The sequence below is a fragment of the Rhipicephalus sanguineus genome, chromosome 8 (genome assembly GCF_013339695.2).
Source record: "Rhipicephalus sanguineus isolate Rsan-2018 chromosome 8, BIME_Rsan_1.4, whole genome shotgun sequence".
NCBI classification, from domain to species: Eukaryota; Metazoa; Arthropoda; class Arachnida; order Ixodida; family Ixodidae; genus Rhipicephalus; species Rhipicephalus sanguineus.
This window is the reverse complement of record NC_051183.1, coordinates 165,245,776-165,272,421: the sequence shown is the minus strand read 5'-3', so window position 1 is coordinate 165,272,421 and position 26,646 is coordinate 165,245,776. Positions and strand designations below refer to the sequence as shown.

General features: G+C 45.0%; 1 protein-coding gene across 1 annotated transcript; it reads left to right on the top strand.

Annotated features, from left to right (window-relative positions):
- The first annotated feature begins 477 nt into the window (after positions 1-477).
- LOC119402455 (zinc finger protein 593) lies at positions 478-21,204 on the top strand. The gene is made up of 3 exons (XM_037669608.2): positions 478-744; positions 12,278-12,340; positions 21,053-21,204. Exons 1-3 carry the CDS (start codon positions 551-553, stop codon positions 21,168-21,170), a joined length of 375 nt encoding a protein of 124 aa, XP_037525536.1. The 5' UTR covers positions 478-550; the 3' UTR covers positions 21,171-21,204.
- The last annotated feature ends 5,442 nt before the right edge of the window (positions 21,205-26,646 follow it).

The following is a 26,646-nucleotide window of genomic DNA, read 5'->3' as shown; positions in this document are numbered from 1 at the left end:
GATGAGAGGACACAACACAGACGCTGTGTTGTGTCCTCGGCTTTGTAATTATGTCGACCCTTTTTCCTGCACTTGCTGAAAGGGAAAAGAGAAAAATTGCGACATATTGCGCAATTTAACATAAGCGCGAGCCACGTTTGCCGCCGGACGCGAGCAGCGCTACGCGGTACGTCGTCTGCTCGACTATGGCTCGACTCCCCTATGATGATGATGATGATGATGATAAGTGGTGTTCCCTTTGAAGTGGCAGTGACAAAGGCATAGAGTCAGTATTAACTCTAAGGACAAAGGAGACTATCCGGAGCCCTCCACCGTATGAAGTCTCCATGGGACTCGCCGCGGTTGATTTTTTCGCCGTTGGAGTTTCCGGCGCCTGCTGCAGCGCTGGTCCGTCAAAAAAAGATCGTGTTTATTTTGTAGTCTAGTCCACAGAATAAAGCCGGTGTCTATTTTGTGGTCTTGTCTGCTTTCACGTCTGCTTGTCTGCTTTCACCAGACCTGCTTTCACGTTGTAGCAGTCCGCAGGTCTGGTTGCCTGTCTGTCAGCAGTATGACTCGTTATTCGCGGAAAAAGACGCACAAGGGCTACACTGCGTCGCACAAGAGGGACAAGACGAAGCGCAGGACGAAAGATCTCGACCAGATTCACGTCGACATGCAGCCGGAGCAGGCCGAAAGGCTTCTCAACCAGGAGGTGGACTACGACATGCCCGGGGAGGCGCAGTTCTACTGCCTGCACTGCGCGTAAGATTGTTTCGTCTTGATGGCCCAAAGACGCGGGTTCGATGGAGGCCCCGTGTGCCACGTACGGCCAGTGCCCCTTGTCCGGAGCCCTCCGCTGCGGCGTCTCTCATAGCCCGAGTTGCTTTGGCACGTTATATTTGTGCTCGAAAGAGTGGCCATCCTCCGTTTCCTTTAAGGGGAGACACTAGTCTTTTTAAAAAAAATCATCATCTACAAATGAAATTTTCAGGCAAAGTGTATTTTGCCCTGCTAAAAGGAGATATATATGCAATCCATTTTTTTGTTATCTTATGTTGTTTTAGAGATAACTATTAGGAAAAATCGGTTCGCCAAACTCTTCTGCAATTTTATGTTGCATATCCTAGAAAAATTCATAAGGGCATAGTCTAAAACAATCAGAGGTCACAACTAGACCATCGCTTAGAAGAGTAGACTGTTTGGGTGAGAGTTGGTGTTCCGTTATCAGGGAAACTGCGCAGAAACCGTGGCCAAAGGGAGAAAATGCGTTTGTGCTGTTCTCCCTGCGTCCGCGCAGTTTCCTTGTGCATTGCCATGTGCTTTGTGGTGGTTGGGAACCCCAGAACTTTTCAGTTCTGTCCCCATATAAAAAATTGTTTAGATATTATAATTTATTATGCATTGAACTGCAATCATGGAAATATGACTACTTCATCGAAAGGTAACGTAGCAGAAAAGCGACTCTTTTTCGAAGGGTGCTTGCGAGAAAAAGCGATCATGGAGCTGACTTTAGAGTGCAACACGAAAAATAACAACCCATGAGAATGTGTTATTATTGCAGCAATTGACGTTCTTGCTTCTGAAAAAGTGTTCCAAAAAGTCTCTTTCTTGGCAATATTTTGGTCCAGAAGAGCGGTGTCTGCCGGCTTGAGATGGGCTCACTTCAGTAAACCCCACTTAGCCGCTATGCTCACTATTTTGAAATAAATCGATTTTAGTGAATTAGTTCTCACTTGAATTTCAAGCATTTATTTTTAGATATAGAGCTCTGAAAAAAATTATAATTGTGCTTCAAGAGAAACTGCATTATTGGAAGTAATTATGTTTTGTTTGTTCTTAAATACTGTCAAGCAGACATGACACAAATGTATGCAAATTATTATTTGCTACTGAATTGTTCAGTGAAGCGGTGGACAAACACCGACTATTTTTCGTTACAATGTCAAAGAACAAAAATGAGCTGGACGTTAAATTAAGACATGGTGCCCATATAGGGAGCTTTGTGCACTTTCTGCAGATAGAAACTGTGTTCACATTCACCAAGCCGTAGCTGGCAACCTGAAAATGAACATTGAACGAATGCTAACTGAGTGAATGGCTAAACAAATGAGAGCAGTAATTGTTTTGAGAGGCGAACCACCAAACTACCCTACAGTGATTGTTGTTCAGTGAGGGTCATCTCGCTGCACGTGGTGGTTCACCCCTAAGTGAGCAGCTCGAAAGATTCAGCACAGCGCTGGATCAAAATCCTCGAATGTTGCTGTCTCGATAAGTGGAATTTGCCAGAGTAGCAGGTGGCCTCCTTAGCAGCACGCTCTCCCCCAAAGTGGAGCAGTTTGGGCAAGTTAACCATGACGTTTTGAGTGTTTAGTGCAACTCAAACAGAGGAAACAACAGTACGGGTAGAAGGAAGGACAGCGCTACTTCCAACTGCTTTAGGCCATCCGGGGGGGGGGGGAGGGGCTCAAAAGGAGCCACTTACCCCCACCGCGATGCCACACGGGTTTGCACCCCCCAATACAAAATCCTGACTATGCCCATGATATGATGACAACACCAAAGGAACCATGTGGCATGCATGATTAACAAACACTGAAAATAAAAAACATGCCAAGGCATTTTTAACCATCCAATCAGCAGACTGAGAAAAGCCAATACTTTGCTTGACAGGTCTATAGATGGTGAACTGTTGCATGCATCACCAACCTTCACGATAGCTTTCACCTCAGTAATTTCCCATGCGAGCCGATTATAGCTGCCACCCAGGATGACACATTTTTCGAAAACAGGTGTGCAACCACAGGTTTTGCACTGCACCGCGAGAACTCCCTTTGTTTCCTTTTACTCTGCCTTGCACTGAACACTCCAAAAGTCACTCTGTCCCTTCTCCTGTGATAAAGAAGCAGGAATTGCTGGAGATACGTCAACACTGCATATGTCTAATGTACTTATGCCACCAACTAACCCAGGAGCACATAGTTCTTTATTATCTGTACTTGCGGCCAACTAGAAGAATTGTTTTAGTTTACGAGATACCACCGCAGTTACTGTATCCGATTGTTTTGCTGTTTCGTTCCTGTATAACTGTGCACAAACTGTGGCTTCTGTTTACTAACAAATGCAGTTTTAATGAAGGCACATGCCATATTGCCTCAACATTCACATGTCAGGGGTGAGATGTGAAAATCAAAATGCATTAGCCATTCCACCCTGTGAAGGTGGCTGACGAGCAAAGCTAGTATAGCGGTTTGTAGAGCTTGTTCTGGGCACAAAGTGCATTGCTGGGAAGCTATTTTTCCAGGTACAATGTAAGCCGTGGTATTTTTCCATGTACAGTGTGAGCCGTGGTACTATATCAAAACATGAAGGCCGTACAACCTTTTTTTTTTTTTTTTGAGCGTAGTATTGGCGCGAAAAGTTACTCGGAAAAAACGAAGATAGACAAAGAAATTTTTCCATGTAGTCTTTTGCGCCAATACTATGTCTCTGTTGGTTTTTGTTGAATATGCAGCGTGGCCACATTTTTAACGCCGATTGTGTGGATTTTTACACGAGATCAGGGACACGACACAAGGCTGTCAAATTGACAAGTTACGTCAATAAGTGGAAAAAAAGACGGCAGAGGCAAGAAAAAAAAAAAACGGCAACAGCGTGCTTCCGGGTACGTGGCGCCATCTCATGACTGTCCATTACACTACCAACACTCCCCCTTAAAGGAGTACTGACACGATTTTGAGACATCGCAAAAGGGACATTTTCGTTTCCTCGGTATGCAGCATCAACGCTGTCCACACACCGGAGTCGGAGAACACGTATAAAATACTTTAATTTGACTTTGAAGGTTTTCGTTGCTGAGCATCTGCAAGCCAGCCCCACTGCAATGGACATTATCCCGACGAGTCAACACAGTTCCCCCGAGTTTGCGAGTTCTGCGTCCCGCATGCAGCCTAAATCATAGAAATCACTGTCGGGGTCACTGGACGACAATTTACTCGTCGTTGTTTATGTGCAGCACGAGCAGATGACTGATTTGCCACTAGAACATCGCGAGTTTCTGTATCCCCGTGACGTCACACTGCTGTGAAACGTCACTGAGAAGCTGCTTTCTCGATATCGAAACCGAAAGTGCCTTTTTAAGGTAGCGGTAATTAAAATATATACGACCCATTCCCAGGCACGACAATACTCTTTTTAGGTTTCTCGGCACCAGTGTATTTTTATTTAGAGCAACAATCCGAAAATTTTAAAAATTCGTGTCAGTACTCCTGGACTGTCATTTCGTTCGCACTCTTGACGCTCAAGCTCTTGCAATGCTTTAGAGTCGTCTTCCGATTCGAGGCCTTGGTGAAGAGGTCGGTGGAGTTGCTCGACGATTCAGCGTACCGAAGTTGCAGCTTTCCCCCTTCGACCTTTTCTCGAAGGAAATGATACTCGAAGCTGATGTGCTTACTTCTGTCTGATGTAACTTGGTTGTCAACCAGCAAAACGTGTGGGTCGTGCATGAAATCTTATGCATTAAGCTTTTTCATGAAATTCTGGAACCACAGTACTTCTTTTGCAGCATGAAACATGGCCACGTATTCAGCTTCTACTGTTGACAATGCTGTACTTTGCTGCTTCTTACTGCTCCAAGAAATCGCAGCCCCAGATAGTGTGAGCACATAGCCACTGAATGACTTCCTATCACTCTTGTCGTTAGCCAAGCCTGTGTCGGAAAATGCTGGCTTCCAGTTTCTTCGGTAAACAAGTGCATAACTCTCCGTCTGTTTCACATAATGAAAAATGTGCTTTACGCCACTCCAATGTTTTTCTGTGGGATGTTCATTAAACTGGCTCTTATAGCTAGTGGCAAAGGCCAAGTCGGGCCTTGTGCCTCCTACGAGTTAAAGCAATGCACCGATTGCTTGTCTGTACTTCGTGGGGAGGCCCTCTCTTGCTGGGCTATCATCGTTCCCGCTTTGGCACTTGCTTCCAGGATCCAGAGGAGATGATATTGTCTTTGCATTAAGGTAGAGAGGTGGGCGAGTTGGAAACCATGCACATTTGCAAAAATCAGTGCAAACAGGACGAAGCACAAGACGAGAAGGACGCAGTGTGAGCGCCGTCTAGCAGATGAAGTTTATTGAAACAAAAACCAACACCATGCATGTGCAGGAATTTTAGGTCACGTGAAAGAAATTGTTAAATGTGCATCCCTTGCAATCTAGCAAACAGACAGACGGTTAAAATATGCAATCACCACCCTTCGTTTTGATGAAAAACACTTCCACCAGTTCACGAGTCCTTTCGTCTTAATGCTTGAACATGACTGTGTTACTGAAAAATGGTTTATACCCACATGATCTGCAATGAGCTGAAAGATGTGATGTCTGCATTCCCTTTAGGGTATTTTTGTGCTGGCGAAGTCTTTCATTAATGCATTTACCTGACTGGCCTATGTGCACCTTTCCACAGGAGAGGGAAGTCCTGTAAACAACCTCAACAGTGCAGGAAACGGTGGGATGTGTCTGGCTTCAGCCAAGTCTTTTGCATCAAATTAGTTGGCTATCTCCTTTTCATCTTCTGCGATGATCAGCAGGTCATCAACGTAGACACCTACAGTGAGCTTCTTCTTGTTGCCGATATAGACGCAGGGGTCTGCTTTCAATCTTGTCATCCCTTCTGACTTGAGCAGTTTGTCGACAGCGAGGTTCCACTCTCTTCCAGATTGTCGTAGCCCATAGAGCAGGGGCCTCAAATTCACCTCATCTAACAAGCCGCAGTCACGAAAAGTTACTCCCGCAAGGGCCCGGACAGTGACGAATGAATACGAACGGGTGTGCGAAATGTCGGCTAACGTTGCCGTTTGAAAGAAGACCTTTTCTGTATATATGGATCATTTCTGAAGGGGACTTGGTGCCAGGGTTCCAACAACATCAACATATCAATACCTGTCTACAAAATGACTAAAATCTGGGCATTGATTCTGAAATATATAGGGTTTGTTTCACGGTTATGTATCAACACATGTTGACCGCAGGGGATGCCTCACAAAAAAAAAAAAAAAAACGCTTTAGACCATTCATGCCTTAGTAGCTCATGAACATACTTATTAAAAAAAAAAAAAAGGCACGAAAACAGTCTTGTGCGAGCCGCGTGTTTGAGGCCCCTGCTATAGAGGCCCTTCTTCAGAAGGCAAACTTCATCCTTCTTACAGTCACCAAACGGTTGTTGTTTTCCCATGTATACGGTCTCTTTCAGCGTACCGTTTAAGTATGCTGCTGTGATGTCGTCCTGGTGGATCTTCCTGTTTCTCCTAACTGCTACGGCTAACAGTGTTCTGATAGACTTCAGCTTTACCACAGGCGAGAAGGTTTTCTTCCAATCAGTACTTTCCACTTGTGAGTGCCTGCATGCAACCAGAACGACTTCTTTTTGGGTGAGTTGGTGCTTACATTGCTTAGGTACACTTGACATTAAAATCAAGAAGCTTCAAGGCTTTCAGCAAAAAACTACTAACCTGATCTTGCCGTGTGTCACGTTCACTAATAACCGTACGGAACGGGACGTCGAACTTCTGTGTCTTAGCACTGAAGAAAGCAGTAAGGGAATCTTTTTTGCTCTTTCTGGTCTGTTTAGTTCAACTTTCACAACCAGTTTCTTGACACAAAGATACCACAGCTTTCTTAACTTTAGATAAGCTTGCTTTTACAGGCTTGAAGTTCTTGTTGATCGCCTCGTGCCTTTTTCGTTAAAGGCGTGCCTGGGCACAGCCACAAAACCCCCTTCCTTATCGGACTGCATTAGGCAGAGTTCACTGTCTCGAAAAAAATGACACGAAAAAATGTCTCGAAAAAATTTTTGCCACACAAAGTTACCCGAGTAGCAATTCTTGCCTGTGGTGGGTTTCTTTTCTGTCGGTCATCCCCTTCGTATAAAAACTGGTGACAATCTCTCGCTATATGACGAATTTTGCCACAAGCAAGTGCTTTCTTCTTTTGGGTACTTAAGGTACACCGGCGATTTTTCTTCCCATCCTTCTTGACGGTGGGTTGCTTACTCTCAGCCTTTGACCGAGCTGCTGTTGAGACCAGGGCCCTTGTCTCTTCGTCGCTTCTCTTCTCCTCAGTCTTGTCTTCACTGTGTTGGTTGTGTGAGTTCCTTCATTTCTACACAAAGCTGTCAAGCGCCATTTTTTTTATTACGTCAGCAAGGAAAGAAAAACAGAAGGGGCAAAAAAAGTGGCAATGGTGCACTTTCGGGTACATGGCACCATCTTGTGACAGTCCATTACACTACCACCAGTTTCAAGCATGAACTAGCTAGTCCAACATCGCATTGTGCAGGCCCTTTTTTTTATTATATTAGTAATTATTTAAATACGAGGCATTCATATGGTTAAGATATATTCGCATTTTCCAAGCGAGGGTGTGTAAACCAAGTGGTTAAGACATCTGCCTTTGCAGTTTGGGGGTCCAGGTACTAATGCCAGCACCGGTAACAAATATTTTCCACAAGTGAATGCATAATTCCTTCGACGACTGCGTGGAGTGAATCGGGGGCAGGGCTGTGAGAGGTACTTTGAAATTGTATTGTGATACGATACAAGATACTTGGGTAGCAAGTGTTTGCAATACAGATGCGACATACAGCCACAGTTATTGTATCCAATACGATACTTTCCAATTGTATCTTAAGAGACTTAATAAATTCACAATTTACTTTATTATAGATCTATGTAATGTAGCACCAAATGCCTATGCACAAAAATGTTTGCTTGAAAATGTCTTAGCTGCGGCCAACTTTCTTTAATTTGAATGAAATGCGTGCTAGTATCTCAAAAATTTTGTCTTTCTTGATGAAGTTTATTAGTTTCATTTGTAGACAACTTATTGGGGTAGCTTAACATGGCAGCTCTTTAATACAGTGCACTGCCAGCAGTTTTTTAAGAGAGCTCGTTTTGCAGAAATTTTGGCGGTTGTGAGCTAAAATTCAGCGTTGTCCATGAGCGAAAAATCGAGAAAGATGCAATAAAATAAATAATGACAATCTTCTGTTCGAGTGAGAATTGAACCCAGGCTTTCTGCATGACATGCAGGTGTTCTACCACAGAGCCATGCCATTGTTTGAAACTACAAAAAAAAAAACACTATATGAATGTTATGTAATGTCAGGAGTCTCCTTAACACATATAATACTGTGTGGCAGAAGCGAAGAATTGCACCAGGTGTCAAAACATGTGAATTGTGCAACGAGTGCGTCTCTTAAAGGCCCACCCATTACAAAGCGCCGAGACATATTCAATCCTCAGCAAAAGCACCAACAAAGTGAGCTGCTACGTAGGTGTGTGTGTGTTGACTTACAGACGCGTAGTGGGGCCTTCGCAAAAGGAAGTATTATGGCATAGAGGGAACTTCGTAACTGTACTTGCAGTAGGCATTCAAGGATAGTTTTAAACTGCCAATGTTACTTGCAGAGATGTTCCTTTCTCTGTGTCGCGGCTGAGGTGTCCAGCAAGAAGCGAAGCCAGACTAGCGATTGAAAAGGTGATGCGAACGGGGCCCGATTTTGCTATCGCGTTATGCTCTTGAAGGCGAAGCTCAAGCATCCTCCAACTTTTCTTGTCACTTTTGTAATTGATTGGAGTCGCTGCTCTGGTTGCCGACGAGCTAGCGGGTTGCCATCTAATTACACGACCAGCAGTGAGAAGGCTCCACACGATGCTGCAAATACAGCTGTGGAGTTTTACCTTGTCCGTAAACATAATACCATTTTCACAATACCAGTTCACTGTACACGTGTGCTGCTATTGACGTTTGTTGTGACGCAGACATAAAACTTCAATGACTTTTTATATTCTGCTTATCTGCTGGTGTAAAGCATTCGTTAGCAACATATTGACGAGCGTGCAATATTTTAACAATTTTCCTTCGACAAGAGAAGTTGTGCAGCCCAGAAACGTCTCGGACCTGTTGTATAATGGTGCGAGGAATGGCAGGACACCACTGCTACTTACACTCTTGCCACTTGTAGATCCGATTACTTGGTGATTAGTAACGGTAAAAAATAGTTAGGGTGACCTAAAGAAGCAATATAAGTATATCTAAGTAAGATATAAAGCCGGTGTTATATCAAAGAATCGCAATGATGAAGTATTGAAGTATACGATATACTTGGTGGCACCCTTAATAGCTGCGACAAGCATGAAGGAGTGTCAACTCACCTGTTAAGGTGCGACAATAGAAAATTCAGTGCCTATGGAAAATAGCATTAAACAGTTTGGTGTGACATTCACGAGAAAAATGGAGTGTTTAGGTATTGGAAGGTTTCTTCAATTTACTTCCTAACATTTTAAGATGTTTGCTTTTAAATTCCATTGTTATAATCCGAACTCAATGTCTCTATATTACTAAGCCTTTGAGCAGAATTTCTGTCACCGTATACTCTAGGCACACCCAGATTATCTTATATTTGTCCTGAACATCGCCTTAACATAGCATTGAACTCAAGTGGAATGTAAATATATAAATAGTGGGAATCGTGCAAACAATCTCGAAGGAAGAATCAAGCAGATAACTTATCACCTTACAAAAGACATCGCAGCACACAGACAAAAAAAGTTACACAGAAACATACAAAACGTATCAGATACAAAAGAAGGACAGCAAAGAAAGTGCTAACAATCAAATTAGGATTTTAAAAACTCCTTTATTAAAGGGACACTAAAGGCAAATATTAAGTTGACGTTGATTGTTGAAATAGCGGTCCAGAAACCTCGTAGTGCTACTTTTATGCCAAGGAAGTGCTTAGTTTGAAATAAAATCACCTTTTAGTGTTCCACATCGCGTTAGCGCACTTCAAATCACCCGCCTGAAATCAGATTTCCATACGTCACTGCTGCAGTGCCCAACGTTGCCCACCTTTACTGCGCGGCCGCTGACACTAGTAGCAGCAGAGCGAAAGTAGCGGGACCCACAGCAGCAACAACGGCCATCGAAGCTCTGACTTTCTGTCAGAGCGACTTTCACGATCGCGCAAAACACACGCGGCAATACGCGATCCTGAAACTACCACTGAGACGCGACCGCGTGAGCGAAGCAGGGCGCCGGGCGAAGCGCAGTTCGGCGAAAACGGAACCTTTGAACCACGCGCGCCGCTCTCCATGGCAACGCCACAGAGGTTCTTTTTTCCATGAATCAAACGGAAACGAACAAAAAGCATTTTATTACATCTTTTGATGCACGGAAGGTTCTTTTTTTATTGCTGCTAGTTTGATTACTAGTGATTAATTGTAGTCAAACTCTCTCATGTCATTGGGATCACTTCGAAAATGTCCCACTCGTGGCGCTCATCGTGTGATACATTTAGCTTAATTTCTCGGTAAGTAGGGCACTGCTATCGATAATATTGCCGTTTTAGAAGTTGTCATACATTGAGCTTTCACTCTGACATAAATTGTTATTTGCCTTTAGTGTCCCTTTAAAGACAGCAGGAAGAACAAAGATACGGTGTGCTAATATAGCTTCTGTTATGTAAACGCTTGTTCTATAACATCTAGCATTGGCACCGGCAGTGTGATCGAATCTTATTTGCATATAAGTCAATCTTACTGCATGTAAGTGCAACTTCCATCCACAGGATCCCTCAAATTGCTGATCTGTGAGAGCCACAAGAGGCAAAGCAACCCCATTCTTGCAAATCAGTTCTGCGGAATCCCGCAAGGTGGCGGAAGTGTTAAGAAAGAGAACATAGACAACCACCCGTTTGTAGCACGAAGCCACAAGGAAATCCGTATGGATTTCCTTGTGGAACGGGTGGTTGTCTATTTTCTCTTTCTCAACCCCATTCTTGCATTTTTCAGACTCTGTAACAAAGCACCACATCAGAGGAACTTCAGTAACGACACGGTAGCAGCATCACAGTTTGTGCGAAAGATGCAGCATGCATGGGAGTGGGAGTACGCAGCACAGTGCAGTGGCAATGACCAAGTGTCACAAAAAAAGACAGTGAGAAAACAGAAGGTCGGCTGCACGTTTGTTTTTGTTGAGACGGCGCGACCGCCACCACATGGCTCAGCTCCACCAATAGGGATGCGCTAACCTGATAGCCTGTGCTCGCTGGAGGTCTCTGGCAGACAGATGAAAGAATGTCACTAGCTTTAGTTTTACAGTGAAAGCTCTTTTTTTGGTGGTGTGGTTGTCCGCCACCGCCGGTGTCTGTAACCGCTGTCGCACACAGTGAGAAGAATATCCAGGATCAAGCCCAATTGGAACCCCAGCCCTCTGTGTGCCAGTCAAGTATTCTACCACAGAGCCGTGTCAAGCTAGGAGTCACGTCAACAGATGTGGTAGAAGGGTGAAATAACACTAGGCATCACACGATGTAAATTGCATATCGAGTGGGTGGTTTAAAGCTTCCCACCCATTTCAAAGGGATCGGCCTAATTCTTGAACATAGTTGGCCACAGCATCAACGGGGTGCACATAACACCTTACAGTTTTGTAGTGGGTACCTCGCTTCTCTGCCAGAACGATGAGTAAATTGTACTTCCCTACTTCGCAAAATTATGATGATTTATGGTGTAGTGGGTACCTTGCAACTGTCCTTGCAGTAGTTGCCCCAAGAGAGTTTACAATGGGCTCTAGAAAGGCCGCTCCTTTAGCTTGTGCTGTTACTATGCTGCGTGTTCCGGGCAGGCCTGGCGTTTTTTGATTAGGTGGCTTAGTGGCAGAAGTATCACCTTGAGAAGCAGTGTTCAGCCAACATTTCCCGTTACGCAGGGTGAGGTTGCGATAGCAGTATCTCGTATCTTAAGATACACGCATCGGAAATACAGATACTGATACACGCTTTGCGAGCCTTATCGTAATAAAGATACAAGATACCCAAAGGGGTATGTTGAAGGTACACGTACCTTCGACACTGCCCAGCACTGGTCGGGGGCTCCACTTGAATGATTCAGTGCATACTAGCTATTCCACTACTCCCGAGAGGGCCCTACGAGTGGTTTCCGCAGCAGCTACGCTGTAAATGAGCCAGTGATGCCGTCACTTGTACTGTGCTCTCTTACTTGTACACCACAAGGAGAATTTGGGTGTGAGCGAAAGATGTAACTTTTCTATCTGTCAAGCAGCACAAAACGAAGAAACGAATCGTTTCTTTTTTTGTGCCTTGTCTCTGTGCACTTCTTCACACGTAATAATAAACTGTCACCAACTCGCCCAACTGTCAACTTTACAGATGCTCCCTTTCATAAAGGTTGTGCATTGTTTGATCGTGCAGCGTATTCTCATTTGACCAAATTGTTGTCTTCCAGGAGGTACTTCATGGACAAGAACTCTCTGAATGACCACCTGAAAAGCAAGAACCACAAGCGAAGGTGACTTTTTCACCTATCTGTGTTTATCGGAGTCAATCGCTCTAGCTAAAGTTTGGTGAAATATTATTTATGTTACCGTAGGGCTTTTAACCTTGTGATGCGCAATATAGAGAGGCCGACATTATCGTGGGAAGCTTAACTTTGCAAAGCCTACGCTACATTTTAGGACACTGAAAAGCTTACTTTCTTGCCCTATTTGAAAATGCTATCTCCTTGGTAGAAAAAGAAAACAAAAACAAGAGCCAATACGATAATAATAGTAGCTGGGGTTTTATGTCTGAAAACCACGATACGATTATAAAGGACACCATTGGAGGCCTGCGGAAATTTCGACCGCCTGGTGTTCTTAACGTGCACCGACATGGCACGGGACACGGGCCTCTAGCGTTTCACCTCCATCGAAATGCAACCGTCGTGGCCGGTACGGAACCCACGACCTTCGGGTCAGCAGCCGAGCACCGTAACTGCTACACCACCGCAGTGAACAAGGTTGTTCTCGGCGCCAAATAAGCTCTTGTGGTTGTGTAAGCTGAGCTGCCCGACAAAGAAGTAGAAACCATGTTGCTCTATCAGACATAAAAATGCTTATGTTTAGTAAGCACAAGAGGCATTGTTTACGAAATTCCGCTTTCGTGTGAAAGTCATTGCACAGGCCAGACTGGCAGATGCCCGAACATGTGTCTGCCCTAGCACGAGAGTCAAGTCGGGAATACTGCCATAGATGGACAACTTGCTGCCCATTGTAAGAAATGTGTGATGTTTCACTGCGCAAGGAACGAGAACGACGTTGAAAGACTGTAAGGTCGGCAAATGTGAACCTCGATTTCATGAGGTCAGGATATTGGGTAATAGCAAGCGTCAGACAGCACGTGAATTACTAGAAACTTTTTACAATAATAAGTTAGGTGGTGAATGTATCATTGGCACGTCGATACAGCTGTGGTCGTCAGAGATTAGATTGTTTGAGAGGTGGATATTTTAGGCAGTGTTGTTGGCTATTCTGCGCATGTGTGTGTCACATGCATATGTACGCCGTTTCTTGCTCGAAGTAATTCAGTTGTAATTGCCGCCCATGTTGTGTTTCTTGTCTTTCTTGTGTGTGTTGTTTTTCACTGGCGGCAGAATGTCATGATGTATACACATACTATTTTTCTGAATGTAATACTGTTTAGAGACAGAAGGGTTGATTTTAGGTTTTAGGCTTAGCATTTCTAGGAACCCACTAGGAATTTTTTAGCTGTCATTAGGGTGCAGTTTGTGCAAGGCAATTATGGTTCGTTTACTTAAAAAATAGAAATATGTAGCACGCGTGGCAACATTGTTGCACTTTGAGTGCCATCCTTTTTTCTGGGGACGCGCCGGCTAGGATACGCTGCCGCACCGACATGGCGCGAGCAGTTGGCGATTGTGGAAGCGTGGAGAGCCGTCAGGGAACAGGAGAGTGAGGAGCAAAAGCAAGGAAAATGGGATGTGCATGCGGGCTGTTTTGTTCGTAATTTGCTTCCTAAGCTGTTCACAGAAACAGAAGAGATTGACCCTATGCGATTAGACCTGGCCAGTACGAGGCATCCCTCCCTTCTGTTCATTTAGTGGTCTGCTCCTGTTCTGCCTTTCTCAGCCATGCCAAAAAAAAAACACCCAGGAGTGTGTTTACTCGACAGTGGACGATAGACTCACCATGCTGAAGAATAAAAGGGGAGGCCGTATTCTGCGAACCGTGCGGGAAAAAGGAGAATTGCACGGCTATGTTCAACTGTTGGTGCATTTGTGCCATCATAAACAATATGATTTTTAACTTAACAGTGAAGGTGGTGTAATATGCCGTGACCCAAAATTATCGTCTTCGTTTCCAGAACACGTGCGCCTATTTGTCAGCCGTATAGCGTGGGGGAAGCAAAAAGCGAAGGAGAGATGTGAGGAGGAGGGCAAAGACAAAAGACTGCTTCCGAGGCAGTGGGACACAGAAGGGAGCACTCCGTCCCGTGTCCTTTCCGAGTCTCCGTGTATGTTGCGCTCGTTCCATCACGAACCTTTACCGACATGCCCAACTGGCAGTCGTGAAACTCGCACCCACGATCCGAAGGCGAGTGTCTTAACCACTCGGCAATCGAGGCACGCCGACAGAACCTAGCACAGCCTTGTATAGCATCGTGTAGCGAGGGGTTAGAAAAGGAAAGTTAGGGAGAGGAGGAGGAGAGAGAGTAAAGCATAGCACATAAAGAATGGGAAAGAAAGAGGAAGCATTCTGAAAGGAAAATACTTTCTTTGTGCGCAGAACGTTTGAGAAAAGAAGTCGGATAGGAGCGAGCGCACTCTGTAGGATGCAGTACCAACCAGCCCAAGTAGCCACCCTGTAAAGAGGAATCAAGCGACAAATAGAGCGTGAGACAAAGATAGGAAAGAAAAAGAGAGAAAGAAGTAAACTGAGGAAGAAAGACAGACAGAAGAGAGAAAAAGAAATAGAGCGAGAGAAAGGAAGAGAAACAAGGAAGGCCGCCCAGCGAGCAGCGACGGGCCCGTGCTTCGCTGTACCAAGCTTTGCATGACTTAGTGCAAACTTTTTCGAAACGAGTATCCGTATGCCAGGTCGGGGTACCTTTCTGCCTAGTAGAAAAGCCGGTAGGTGTTGGGTGGCACTGGGAATTGAACCCTGGACCTCCCGAATTGCTGGTGGACGGTCTACCATTCACCACCTCTGTTCTATAAGAACTTGTTGGTGGGCGAGTTGGTGCATCTTAATACAAAAGGGATAACTGCGCTACCTGACACACACGTAACAATCATAGACACACACAGGCGCAGTGTGTGTCTATGATTCAGTTCACACCTGTGTGTGTCTGCGCCTGTGTGTGTCTATGATTGTTACGTGTGTGTCAGGTAGCGCAGTTATCCCTTTTGTACCTCTGTTCTACTTGTCCCGCCTCAGTTTGTGTATTGGTCTCGCACTTATGCAGTCCACCTCGGCAGTTTCGAGCTTTTGCTTTCCTGTCGTAGATAGAGGTCGTGCACGTCTTTGTTTTGAAATTATATTTGCATTTGTGTAAAAATTTATTGCGTCTACATTTGCGGCGTTGCAGGCCTAAAACGTGTTTTGCCTGCCTATTTTTTTGTGCCTCAAACGTTCTTTTGCATGCTTATTTTTGGTGCCTAAAATGCCCTTTTTAATGCCTAAAAATCATCACTCTGCCATGCCAAGTGACAAAGCAGAAAACTGGGCAAGCTGGTACAGATTCATCATTACCAGAGAGCGCGCACTCAAGACGGAGACACAGGGAAGGACACAACACAAGCGCTTACTTTCAAGTGAACTTTAATAATAATAAAAAAAAAACAGAAGAAAATTCGCACATACAATACCACGCATGTGTCAAAACGTGGTGATACCATATGTGCACGGTCTGTCACGTCGTCTCAAAAAAGTGGGAGCTCGGCACGGGGTCAGTGTGTTTCTTTCTGCTGAACACAAGGTGCATGGCATATGCGCGGCTGTGTGCAGATGCATTGAGTCCACTGTAAGAGCTGTATGCACCGTTAGTCACACCTCCAAACATGTTCCCTGCACCTCGGGGGTTGACATCCTGTTATCGTGTGGCCGCGTTTATGTTGGCCAGACGGGTAGGTAGTTGGATCTGTGCCTCAGTGAGCATAGGAACGCAGTTAAAGGTCCTGGTTTCTCTACTCATTTGGGCATGCATTGCAGGGACTGTGGATGCTCAGCTAATTTCACGGGCACCACAGTTTTGTTCCACCATTCGGACAAGGAGAATTTGTGAAGCCTTCCATATTAGGAAGGAAGGTCACAGGTGTGTAACTCGGCCATCACTTGCACTAATTGACAAATAATAATAATAATATCTGTGGTTTAACGTCCCAAAACCACGTTACGATCATGAGAGACGCCGTAGTGGAGGGCTCCGGAAATTTCGACCACTTGGGGTTCTTTAATGTGCACCTAAATCTAAGTACATGAGCCTCAAACATTTTCGCCTCCATCGAAAACTCAGCCGCGGCGGCCTGGATTTGATCCCGCGACCTTCGGGTCGGCAGTTCGAGCGCCATAACCACTAGACCACCGTGGCGAGGCCACTGATTGATAAAAAAGCTGCTTCTGTAGTATCAGGCCTCGTCATACTGCCGAAGAGAGGTTGACCACACTAGAAACCATATTACAGTATGATCAAGCTAACATTTGCGCAACAGCAATGCAGAGGCCAACAGTAGTGGTACTTCATGCTAATGCAGGGAATTCTGACATTAAGACAGAACGACACACACTAGAAGATGTTGTAGAGAGCAAGATCATGTGAAAACAACAAGAATGCTTCTTCATGATACAAAAGTCTCTGAAGAGATGGAAAATGAATTAACATGTGGTGTCACTGGAGCGGACTTGTTTGTCTCTTTCAAGGCTGCAATTAGCCGTGAAGAAGACAAGTCCGCTTTTCGAAACGTCAGCATCAGCGACACCCCGTCTTAACTAATTTTCCATCTCTTCAAGCTTCCGTTTTTCCCTGAACTTCTGCCTTCTTTGAAAAGTCTTTGCAGACGGTCGAGGTTTGATAAGTAGAGACCGGAACTTCAGGCAAAATGCCTATTTTTTCCTGGAGTCCGTTTCGAGCCTATTTAACATATAAGCACGAACTAAGGGAAGGGAAACGTTTTAATCACACATTTATTGTGCCTATAAGTGCCTATTTCGAGGTTCGTGCCTATATCAGCTTTTCAGCGCCTAAAAATGCCTTTTCGCGTTCCTGAGTACAAGTTTTGCTTAAATGAGCTGTTCATATGGAGTAAAACAAGAAGCACTTAGTGTGGCGATAGTAACTACAACACGCGCATAGCGCACTAGTCATGTTTTTTTTTTTTCGTTCACGTTTTTAGCTCCTGTTAAAGCGCGATTATAGTGCGACGTAGGGTACACGCAAGCTTGCGCTGCGTCACGTCGGCGAAAACAGACCATAGTTCGGCGCAATGGCACAGCCAACGTATAACTGGACTCGGCCGATGCGCTCTGACGCATGTGACGCTCGCCAACGTGCCAATAGCGTCGTACTATAAACGCACCTTTCCGTGGGCGGGGATGGAGTGTACGCCTGCGAGGCAAATAGGCTAGCACTATTGTCCCCCCACCTCCCTCTTGAAGATCTCCGTCGCTTGGTTTGAGAGTAGTGCAGCTCGGCGGTTGCCTGAGGTAGGCTGGAGTGTACCCTACCGAGCCAAAGCTAAGCTATATAGGCTAGCGCTGCAGCCTACAGCCTACACGTCAGTTTCGTTGGCATTTATGTTCTTCAACGGCAGCTGTCAGGAGTCTGCCGAGCAATGCCGAAGAAAAAGACGCCGAAAAGTGTCCTTGTCAGGCAATAGACCAGTGGATCGCAGTGCTACTCCGTCGATGGAGAAAAGGTATTTTGCCATCCATGTGGAAAGCAGGTGAGAAGACATTGGAAAGGTCAACAATATTTTGCGTTTGACGTCCACTCTGAACCATGCATAGGCATAAAGCTACCGTCATTGCTTACGCAACTGCGAATATGAATAACCCTGCGCAAGTGACGTGCATTTCGTGGTCATTTCACGAGCACTCATATTCACTGTTTTGTTTGTATCCGGATCTGTGAACTCGCATGCAAGACGAAATGTGCTGCATATTCTCGGTCGGATACAGGTATAAGCATTTCGATTTTAAAATGCACGCTTGGGCTCCTGCTATCTAACTTCGCCATTTCCTCAGCGTTTGCCAACAGCCGCAAAGGAAAAAAGTACAAGCGCAAGTGCACTAAAGAAGTTCCACGTATCCAACGCACTTTCCTGGTGCAATTCGCTCTTTTCTTCTCGCAGGTACCGTGCGAAAAAAAAAAGTGTCATCTGGAGCAGCACGTGAAAACAACGTTGCATCAAGCCAACGCTCTGCGCAACCAATCGTCAACGTCGAGGCAGTCGTTCTTGTTTGAAACTTTTGATGAAGGAAAGAGAAGTGAATTCAGCGCGCGAAGCATTGGTCGCTGCTAACATCCCTTGGGCGAAGATCGAAAACAAGACACTCAAGCATTTTTTGTAAAAGTACTGCAAACAAAATATACCATCAGAGTCTACCCTTCGCAAGCAGTACCTGCGCCCAATGTACGAGGAATCATACATATATGGACTTCAGTGGACGAGACAACAGATGGGACCGGACGATTACTTGGACATATTGTAGTTGGAAAGCTGAATGCAAAAGAGAAAACACCTTTCTTGGTATGCTCGAAACAACTAGAAAAAATGAGCGGGGATACTATCACCTACTTTGTGAACTCGTCCTTCAGGGTATGTACCCCTCCGGATCCCACGACGACCGAGTACTGCTGCGCTACACAGATGCAGCAGCTTATATGCACAAGAATGCTGCACTTCTAAGGTCTTTTATCCTGAGAATTATTGCATGTCACTTGTCTTGCCCATGGGATTCATCGGGTCTGTGAAGAGCTGAGAAAGTCGTTCAGTTCTGTTAACGAACTAATAGCTGCAGGCAAGGCAGTGTTTCTTAAGACGCGTTCGTGCCTTTAAAGAGCAGTTGCCGAATGTGCCTCTTCCACCAGAGCCCGTTCTTACCCGCTGAGGAACTTGGCTGAAGGCAGTGGACTATACTACAACAAACACTTCGCTGGTGTTACGGCTGTTATTAACAGCTTTGCAGCGGACGAGAGCATCGCCGTGAGAAGAGCCCAAACTGTTCTACATCACGATACACTTGAATCTGACTTGGCATATTTGTGTGCCTAATTTACTTTCCTTGCAGAAAGCATACAGAAACTTGAAAGTTGGGGCACCGCTCTAACTCAGAGTGCTAAGCTAATTTGGGCGTGCAGGAAAGGTTCGCCACCGCCCCCAATGGACCTGTCGCTGACAGGGTCACCTCGAAGCCTAAATCTGTCTTGGACAGGAATTGCGGATTTTGTGTGCTAAAACAAGTGTCTAAAGTTCTGAGCGGGGCAGATTCAAAGGTTCCAGATGCAGTTAGAGCATCGAAAGTGCCGGACTACAAGTACGCTCCACTAACTTGAGTGGACGTCGACCGTTCTTTTTCCGCATACAAACAAATACTGACTGAAAGAAGGCACAACTTCAAGCCCGAAAACCTTGAGATGGTGCTGGTTTGCCACTGCTTTCATAGTCTCTCTCACGGTGTCCAATCATCCTAGCTTTCACCTAAATCTGTTCAAATGGTTGTTCTCCTAATTCTTTTCATAAAAAGAAATAAAATTAACTTTCCCAAAGCACAGGATTTGCCTGCTGTGCTTGTTAGAAGTCGAAGATTTGTCCTGAAGCAGGCTGCTGAAGTAATTATGAATTGCGCCTATATATGCCTAAACGATAGTTTTTAACGCCTATATATGCCTAAATGACAGTTTTTAGGGCCTATTATAGGCGCCTAAAACTTTGTTTTTTGGTGCCTGAACTTCCGGTCTCTACTGATAAGATGCAAAAGTAGCATAAAGGAAAGTTATCGGAAACAGTCTTGTGGGATGCCTTGTCGACAGAAGGACACATCCCAACATAAAAGATAACGACTGTCTATTAGCGTAGTAGCAGCAGCGGGGCGAGCATACCGACGCTGCGCTCGAACTGGTAGCGAGGGAATGATAACTTCCGAGCTTGGCAGCTTGGGTTTATAGCCACCGTCGGGGACGTAAGCCTCCGGTGACGCTGCGGTGGCGCCGTCCCTTATCGGAGGCGTGGTCCAGCATGCAGCCGTGTCACGCCGGGCTAGCTAGGGACGAGGCGGAGGCTGCGCCGGTATGTGCACAGTGTGTCGCCACAGTCTCATCGGCTGACGTTGAACCAGAACTTATTAGCAGGCCATCGTCATGTATGCACAACAAACCAAATAAGCGGCTGACAATGGCAATACCGGATGTGGACACGAGGTCAACATAGAAGAAATTTGGAGAAGTAAACGAAGAAGACTGAAGGAATACTGGAACGAATTGAGTGAGCAGTCTTAAGGCTGCTAAGCAAGATGCAACAGTGCACTGAGGAGATATCGTCTTGGTCAGTGCGCGCTCTCCCAGATCCTTCTGCAGCCTAGCCAAGGTCATGGAAGCTTATTCTGGAGTCCACAGGAAGCTGCGCTCCTGCCTCTTGGAAACCAACAGAAAGCTGGGGTGCAATCGCGGAACGATGCTATTTCCAGTTCCAGTGCTTTCCATGCTTTTCGCGCTTGGCCAGTGGTCAGAGCGAGGGTCTGTCCTCATTATCAACGCGATCGGCCAGCCGCAAGTGGTGCATGACGAGAATAGCATAGAATATGGCATAAGGCATCGCTCCGCGATAGCACCCATTTCACTCGCCTTTCCAGCATCTTTACAGACTTGATAGTTGTTTGCTTTGGCGAGAAAACTTTGCGCGGGCCGGAAGCTGTTGAAACATATAGGAGGAAGAAGGGTACCAGAGACATGCGCAGTAATAAGCAAAAAGGACGAACAGTGATTTTGTTCGCAGTCTCATTTCTGCGGCATAACGCCTAGATATTTATGTTCAACTTTATTAAAATGCATGCGTTAAAAATTGCCATCTATATGTCAGTTTCAATGCAGATGAGCTAGGATTTTACCCGAGAAATTGTACACTGTGCTGTTAGGCAATAATTTGTTTGATCAATTATGTAGACTTCACTAGTGGTTCTCCAGAATTGCTGGAAACTCAATGCATTGTTCCTTCTCCCATGTGCAGATTGAAGGCCTTGGAAGAGGAGCCATACAGCCAAACCGAAGCTGAAGCCGCAGCGGGCATGGGAAATTACGTTCCTCCCAAGAGGCGTAAAGTGGAATCGCAGCCGCCAAAAGAATAGAATCTGTGCATGAATGCTACTGATGTTCCAGATGTTCCACACCTAGTGACGCCGGGGCAGGGCATCCAGCGCCCAAAGTGGACACAGCTCGCGCTGCACCACTACCTCGAACTCCGGCTACGCAGACCGCAGGGTCAGCGAGCCTCAAGGCCTCTCTCCACGCGGCGAGGCTAAATGCTAACAAATCCGTGCATTCAGCACGGACGTCCAGCGTGTCAGGCGATGCAATGGACACGAACCAAGGTAGTCCTGAGCCGTCGACGTCAGGACGGCGGGACTCCTTGGATCGGAAAAAAGACAAGCCCAGGATCACTGGGCCTGAAAAGAAGACCTAAATTCTCACCCTACCCATATAATACAACATGGCTTTTATACACTGGAACTGCAGGGGACTCCTACATAACCTAAGCGACGTAAAGGACATACTAGCCACTCTTTCACCGGTAGCCTTGTGTTTACAAGAAACAAACTTAGGTCCTAAACACCGAAACATCTTAAAAAACTACAAAGTATTCCGGCACGACCGAGAGCAGGCAAGTAGGCTCTCAGGGGGTGTTGCTATTATAGTTAAGAGTGGAGTTCCAGCGCGGGAACACAAACTTACAACCAGAATAGAAGCCGTCGCGGCCATCATACACGCATTTAAAACTATTACAGTGTGCAGCGTATATTTGGAGCCGCACCTTAAAGTAACTATCTCTGATTTAGAACACCTTATAGAGCAGCTGCCAGAGCCATTCCTGGTAGTCGGAGATTTTAATGTGCACTCCAACTTTTGGGGTAGTGAAAGAACTGACAGTAGAGGCCAAATAATTGAGGATTTTATATTAAGCAATAACCTTTGTCTACTAAACACAGGGAAACCAACATACTGTTCTCCTAGCTCAAGAAAAATGAGCTGCATAGACTTATCTTTCTGTTCACCGTCCGTTTTCATGGATTTCAAATGGGATATCCTAAACGACCCATACGGAAGCGATCATCTACCCATAGTAATCAGCCTAACAACCTCACCTGAAGTCATCTAACGAAAACCACGACGTTGGAAGCTACATTTAGCCGACTGGGCCCTCTTCCAAGAAAAGGCTAGCCTAGAAATTATAGCGTCAGAAAACCTCAACATAGATGAACTAAACGAGTGTATCACAAACTGTATCATTACAGCTGCGCGCCTATCCATCCCTCAGACCTCTGGACTGGTAAAACAAAATCACAAAACATGGTACACATACGAATGTAGAGAAGCAAAAAAGAAGCAAAACAAAGCCTGGGGAACCTTCTGCAGGTACGCGATGGCGGAAAACTTTGTAAATTTTAAAAAGGCCAGAGCGAAAGCCAGATACATCCGCCGATGCGCTGAAAAATCTTCGTGGCAAAAGTACGTCTCTTCTATAAATAGCACCACTACATCAAAAGAAATGTGGGAACAGATCCGAAAGATAGACGGCAGTTTCTCTCCGTTCACTGTACCCTTACAACCCCTGGCATACAGACAAGTATCGAAGAACAGGCAAATATTCTAGGTGAATTTTTCTGTGCTGTTTCCAGTTCGTCACATTACACACAATCATTTCTGAAACACAAACATACAGCCGAAAAACAAAAGCTTCCAACAAGCGGCAATACAAACGAACCCTACAACTGCTTAATTACTTTTCAAGAAATCTACTCTGTATTGGCTGCAGGTAAGCAGACTGCACCCGGACCTGATGACACACACTATCAAATGCTAGCCTATCTCTCCGAACCTGCCACAAGAACACTTTTGGCTTTCTTTAACAAAGTATGGATATCTGGAAAATTACCTGAAGCCTGGAAGAAGGCCATTATCGTTCCTTTTCTGAAAACGGGAAAGCCACCAACAGATCCTTGTAGCTACAGACCTATAGCTCTCACCAGCTGTCTAGCAAAGTCCTTTGAAAGTGTTCTTAATATTAGGCTGTCATTCATGTTAGAATCCTGCAAACTTCTCGACATTCATCAGTGCGGTTTTAAAAAGGCATGCTGCACAATCGACCACCTAGTACGCCTCGAAAATACTGTCCGTGAAGCGTTTGTACACAAACAAAACTGTCTGGCCGTCTTTTTTGATCTAGAAAGGGCATACGACACCACCTGGAGGTTCGGAATCCTCCAGGACCTGGCTGAGCTAGGAATCCGTGGCAGGATGTTGAACTGCCTGAAAGACTTTCTCGCTAACCGTTCATTCCATGTGCGTCTAGGCTCGACATTATCGAAAAATTTCACGCAGGAAAATGGAGTGCCGCAAGGATGCATTCTAAGCACAACACTATTTGTCGTGAAAATGAACTCGATCAGCAAAGTAATACCGAAGTCAATCATGTATTCACTCTACGTAGACGATCTCCAGATAGCTAGCACATCTTGCAACACATCAACATGCGAAAGACAGGTACAGTTAACAATTAACAAACTGACAACATGGGCAGACAGAAATGGTTTCCGCTTTTCTGCGCAAAAAACAGTGGCCATTTTTTTCTCTCTTAAACGAGGCATACAGACAGACCCTACCTTACACCTAAACCAAACTGAATTACCAGTGAAGAAAGAACACAAGTTCCTAGGTTTAATTTTTGACAAGTTGACATTTCTTCCACACATAAATGCGCTGAAGAAAAAAACATCCCAATTTCTCAACATACTAAAAGTGCTGTCACTGGGGTTCAGATAGGACAAGCCTACTACAAATTTACCGTTCAGTGGTACGATCCTGTTTAGATTACGGCAGCATAGTATATGGGTCAGCGAGACAATCATATCTGAAACGACTGGATCCGGTACACAATCTCGGCCTCCGCCTCTCAACTGGTGCATATAGAACTTCACCCATAAACAGTCTCTATGTAGAAGCCAATGAGCCACCATTGACAGACAGAAGAACCATGCTCACATACTCATATGTTCTAAAGATACGTTCAATGCCGAACCACCTCTGTCACCCTATAGTAAATCACTGCCCATCTAGAACACTATTTATCAACAAACCCCAGACAGTAAGGCCACTCATTCTTCGCTTTGAAGAGATGTGCCGAGAGTTAAATATACAGGACACATTGCCTAAGATCGCAGAGAGACCCAATGCGCTCCCACCTTGGTACTGTCTACCCTCTGTATGTGACTTCACGCTGACACAATTTCAAAAAAAGCAAACACCCCGCGAGCATATATTACAGGAATTCTTAGCACTTCAAGCAAAATATGCAAAATACACAGCATTTTACACCGATGGTTCCAAATCAACACGGTACGTTGGAAGTGCTGTAGTACACAATCAATGGGAAAAAACAATTCTGCTGCCCCAATGCGCATCCGTCTTCACCGCAGAAAGCTATGCAATATCAGTCGCTATAAAAAAAATAACAAATGAAAATGTCGAGAACAGTATAATTTACACAGACTCATTGAGTGCACTAACAGCACTTCATCCCAGAAACGCGTGTGTACCAATAATAGGCGAAATCCTACACCACATAATAACAGGTATAAGACAAGGACGTAACATGAAGCTTTGCTGGGTGCCGAGCCACGTCGGAATATGTGGAAATGAGAAGGCAGGTCAATGTGCAGCACAAGCACGGCATAAAGAAATCAAGAATGTCAGCATCCCCTACAAAGACGTCATAAAATCAGTGCGCCACAAACTCAGAAATAAATGGCAGTCTAGATGGCAGTTAGAAGTAAATAATAAGCTCCACCTTGTAAAGTCCACCATAGAAGAATGGAAGTCATGCTCACACCAAGAACGTTTCACAGAAGTTATATTATGTCGCTTACGCATTGGCCACACACATCTCACACACAATTTTTTACTGGCAAAAGAAGACAAACCTCTGTGTGAGAGATGCAGATGTGAGCTCTCGGTGAATCACATTTTACTGTCATGTACAAAATTGGAAGAACTAAGAAAAAAACATTTTGCCGTATTTTATAGTGAACATGCGCCCCTTCACCCTGCACTGCTCTTAAGCGAAGACGCGTTAGTCGATAACTAGCTTCCTCAGAGAAGCAGGCATTTTAAACAGACTATAAATTCATACCCTGCGCCGTCTAAATATAGTGACACCTCGTTAAGCTTCTCACTATTGAGAAGAAGATCGAGGTCTTTTTAACCTGTTGGTATCCTCGGGGCCCTTGCCTAGACAAGGACTCGGCGAGCTATTCCAACATTCTATGAGAACAGTACCATGCGTTTGGTGCATGATAGCCTAAGTTGCTTATGCACCATTAAACCAACCAAACCAAACGAAACCAATTTCAGTAATACGTTGGCCAGAAACCTTAAAGGGACACTAAAGAGAAACAATGAATTGGTTTAGATTGATAAAGTGTGCTCGGAGAACTCTTGTGTAGTTTATTTCACCATCATAGGTTTATTATTAGAGGAGAAAACCAAGTTTAAAGTTTCATTTTTAAATTTCGCGCCGAACTTTGTAATTCGTGACGTAAAAGACTTCAAAGAGCATTTAACGTATTTTGGCGCCACTGGCTCGACGTAATTTCCACAAACTCGTTATGTCAAGTCTCTGGCGCCCTCAGAGGACAATGTACTTCGATTTAACAGATTAGGAACTACGTATGCCCAAGCAGGCGCCGTCAAAAATATGTGACGTCACGGCAAATGGTGCGGGAATTCCAAGGTGGCGTCGCCACCTGTATTTTCTTTTTGCGCGTTTTCTCGCTTATTAAGCGTCTTCGCGCAGAAAGCATGGTGGTTTTGGTATCGTGGAAGACGACTTTACTAATGCGAGGAAAATCGTCTTGCTCTTTAGTGTCCCTTTAAAGGGGTACTGACACGAATATTTTCAGTTGTCGTTTTTTTGCGTCAAATGAAAGGTCAAGCCTCCAAGAGCCTAGAAAAGGTAGCGCTAAGCGCGAGTGCGCCCTGAAAAAGTAATTACAGTATGTTTTTAAAAGCTAGTTTCGGTTCCTACTGTACCCTGACGTCACAACACGGTATGGGCTTCTCGTCACGTCCTTGCACAATATATAGTGACGTTTCCACGCACAAGCGGCCATTTTGCAAGTTTTGATGACGTACAAGCAGCCATCTTGGAAGTTTCGGTACCTAACGTCATCACAACAAGCCAGACTGCTGCGTGAAGTCACCAGAATTTGTACTGTAGCCTGACGTCAAGCTAATGTCGATGTCAGTAGGTGCGCCATGGAAAAATTGACTTTAATATCAAATTAAAATATCTTATCAGCATTTGCTGAGCTTCACACTTGCTCAGAGCCGTCTCTGCATACAGGAGATATGTATGGCAGAGTAAACTCGCCTTCGAAAAAAGGTGTCAGTACCCCTTTAAAGGTAAAACAGCTGGCTGTGGTGTGGCACCATGCACCACACCACCCTTCTCTGTGAGCACAGTTTAGCAGAGGCAAGAAATAGCTTGAAAGCATTTTTTCCCAAGTTAAAAATACAGCTGTAGCAGCATCTCAGTGTTGGTGCTGTAAA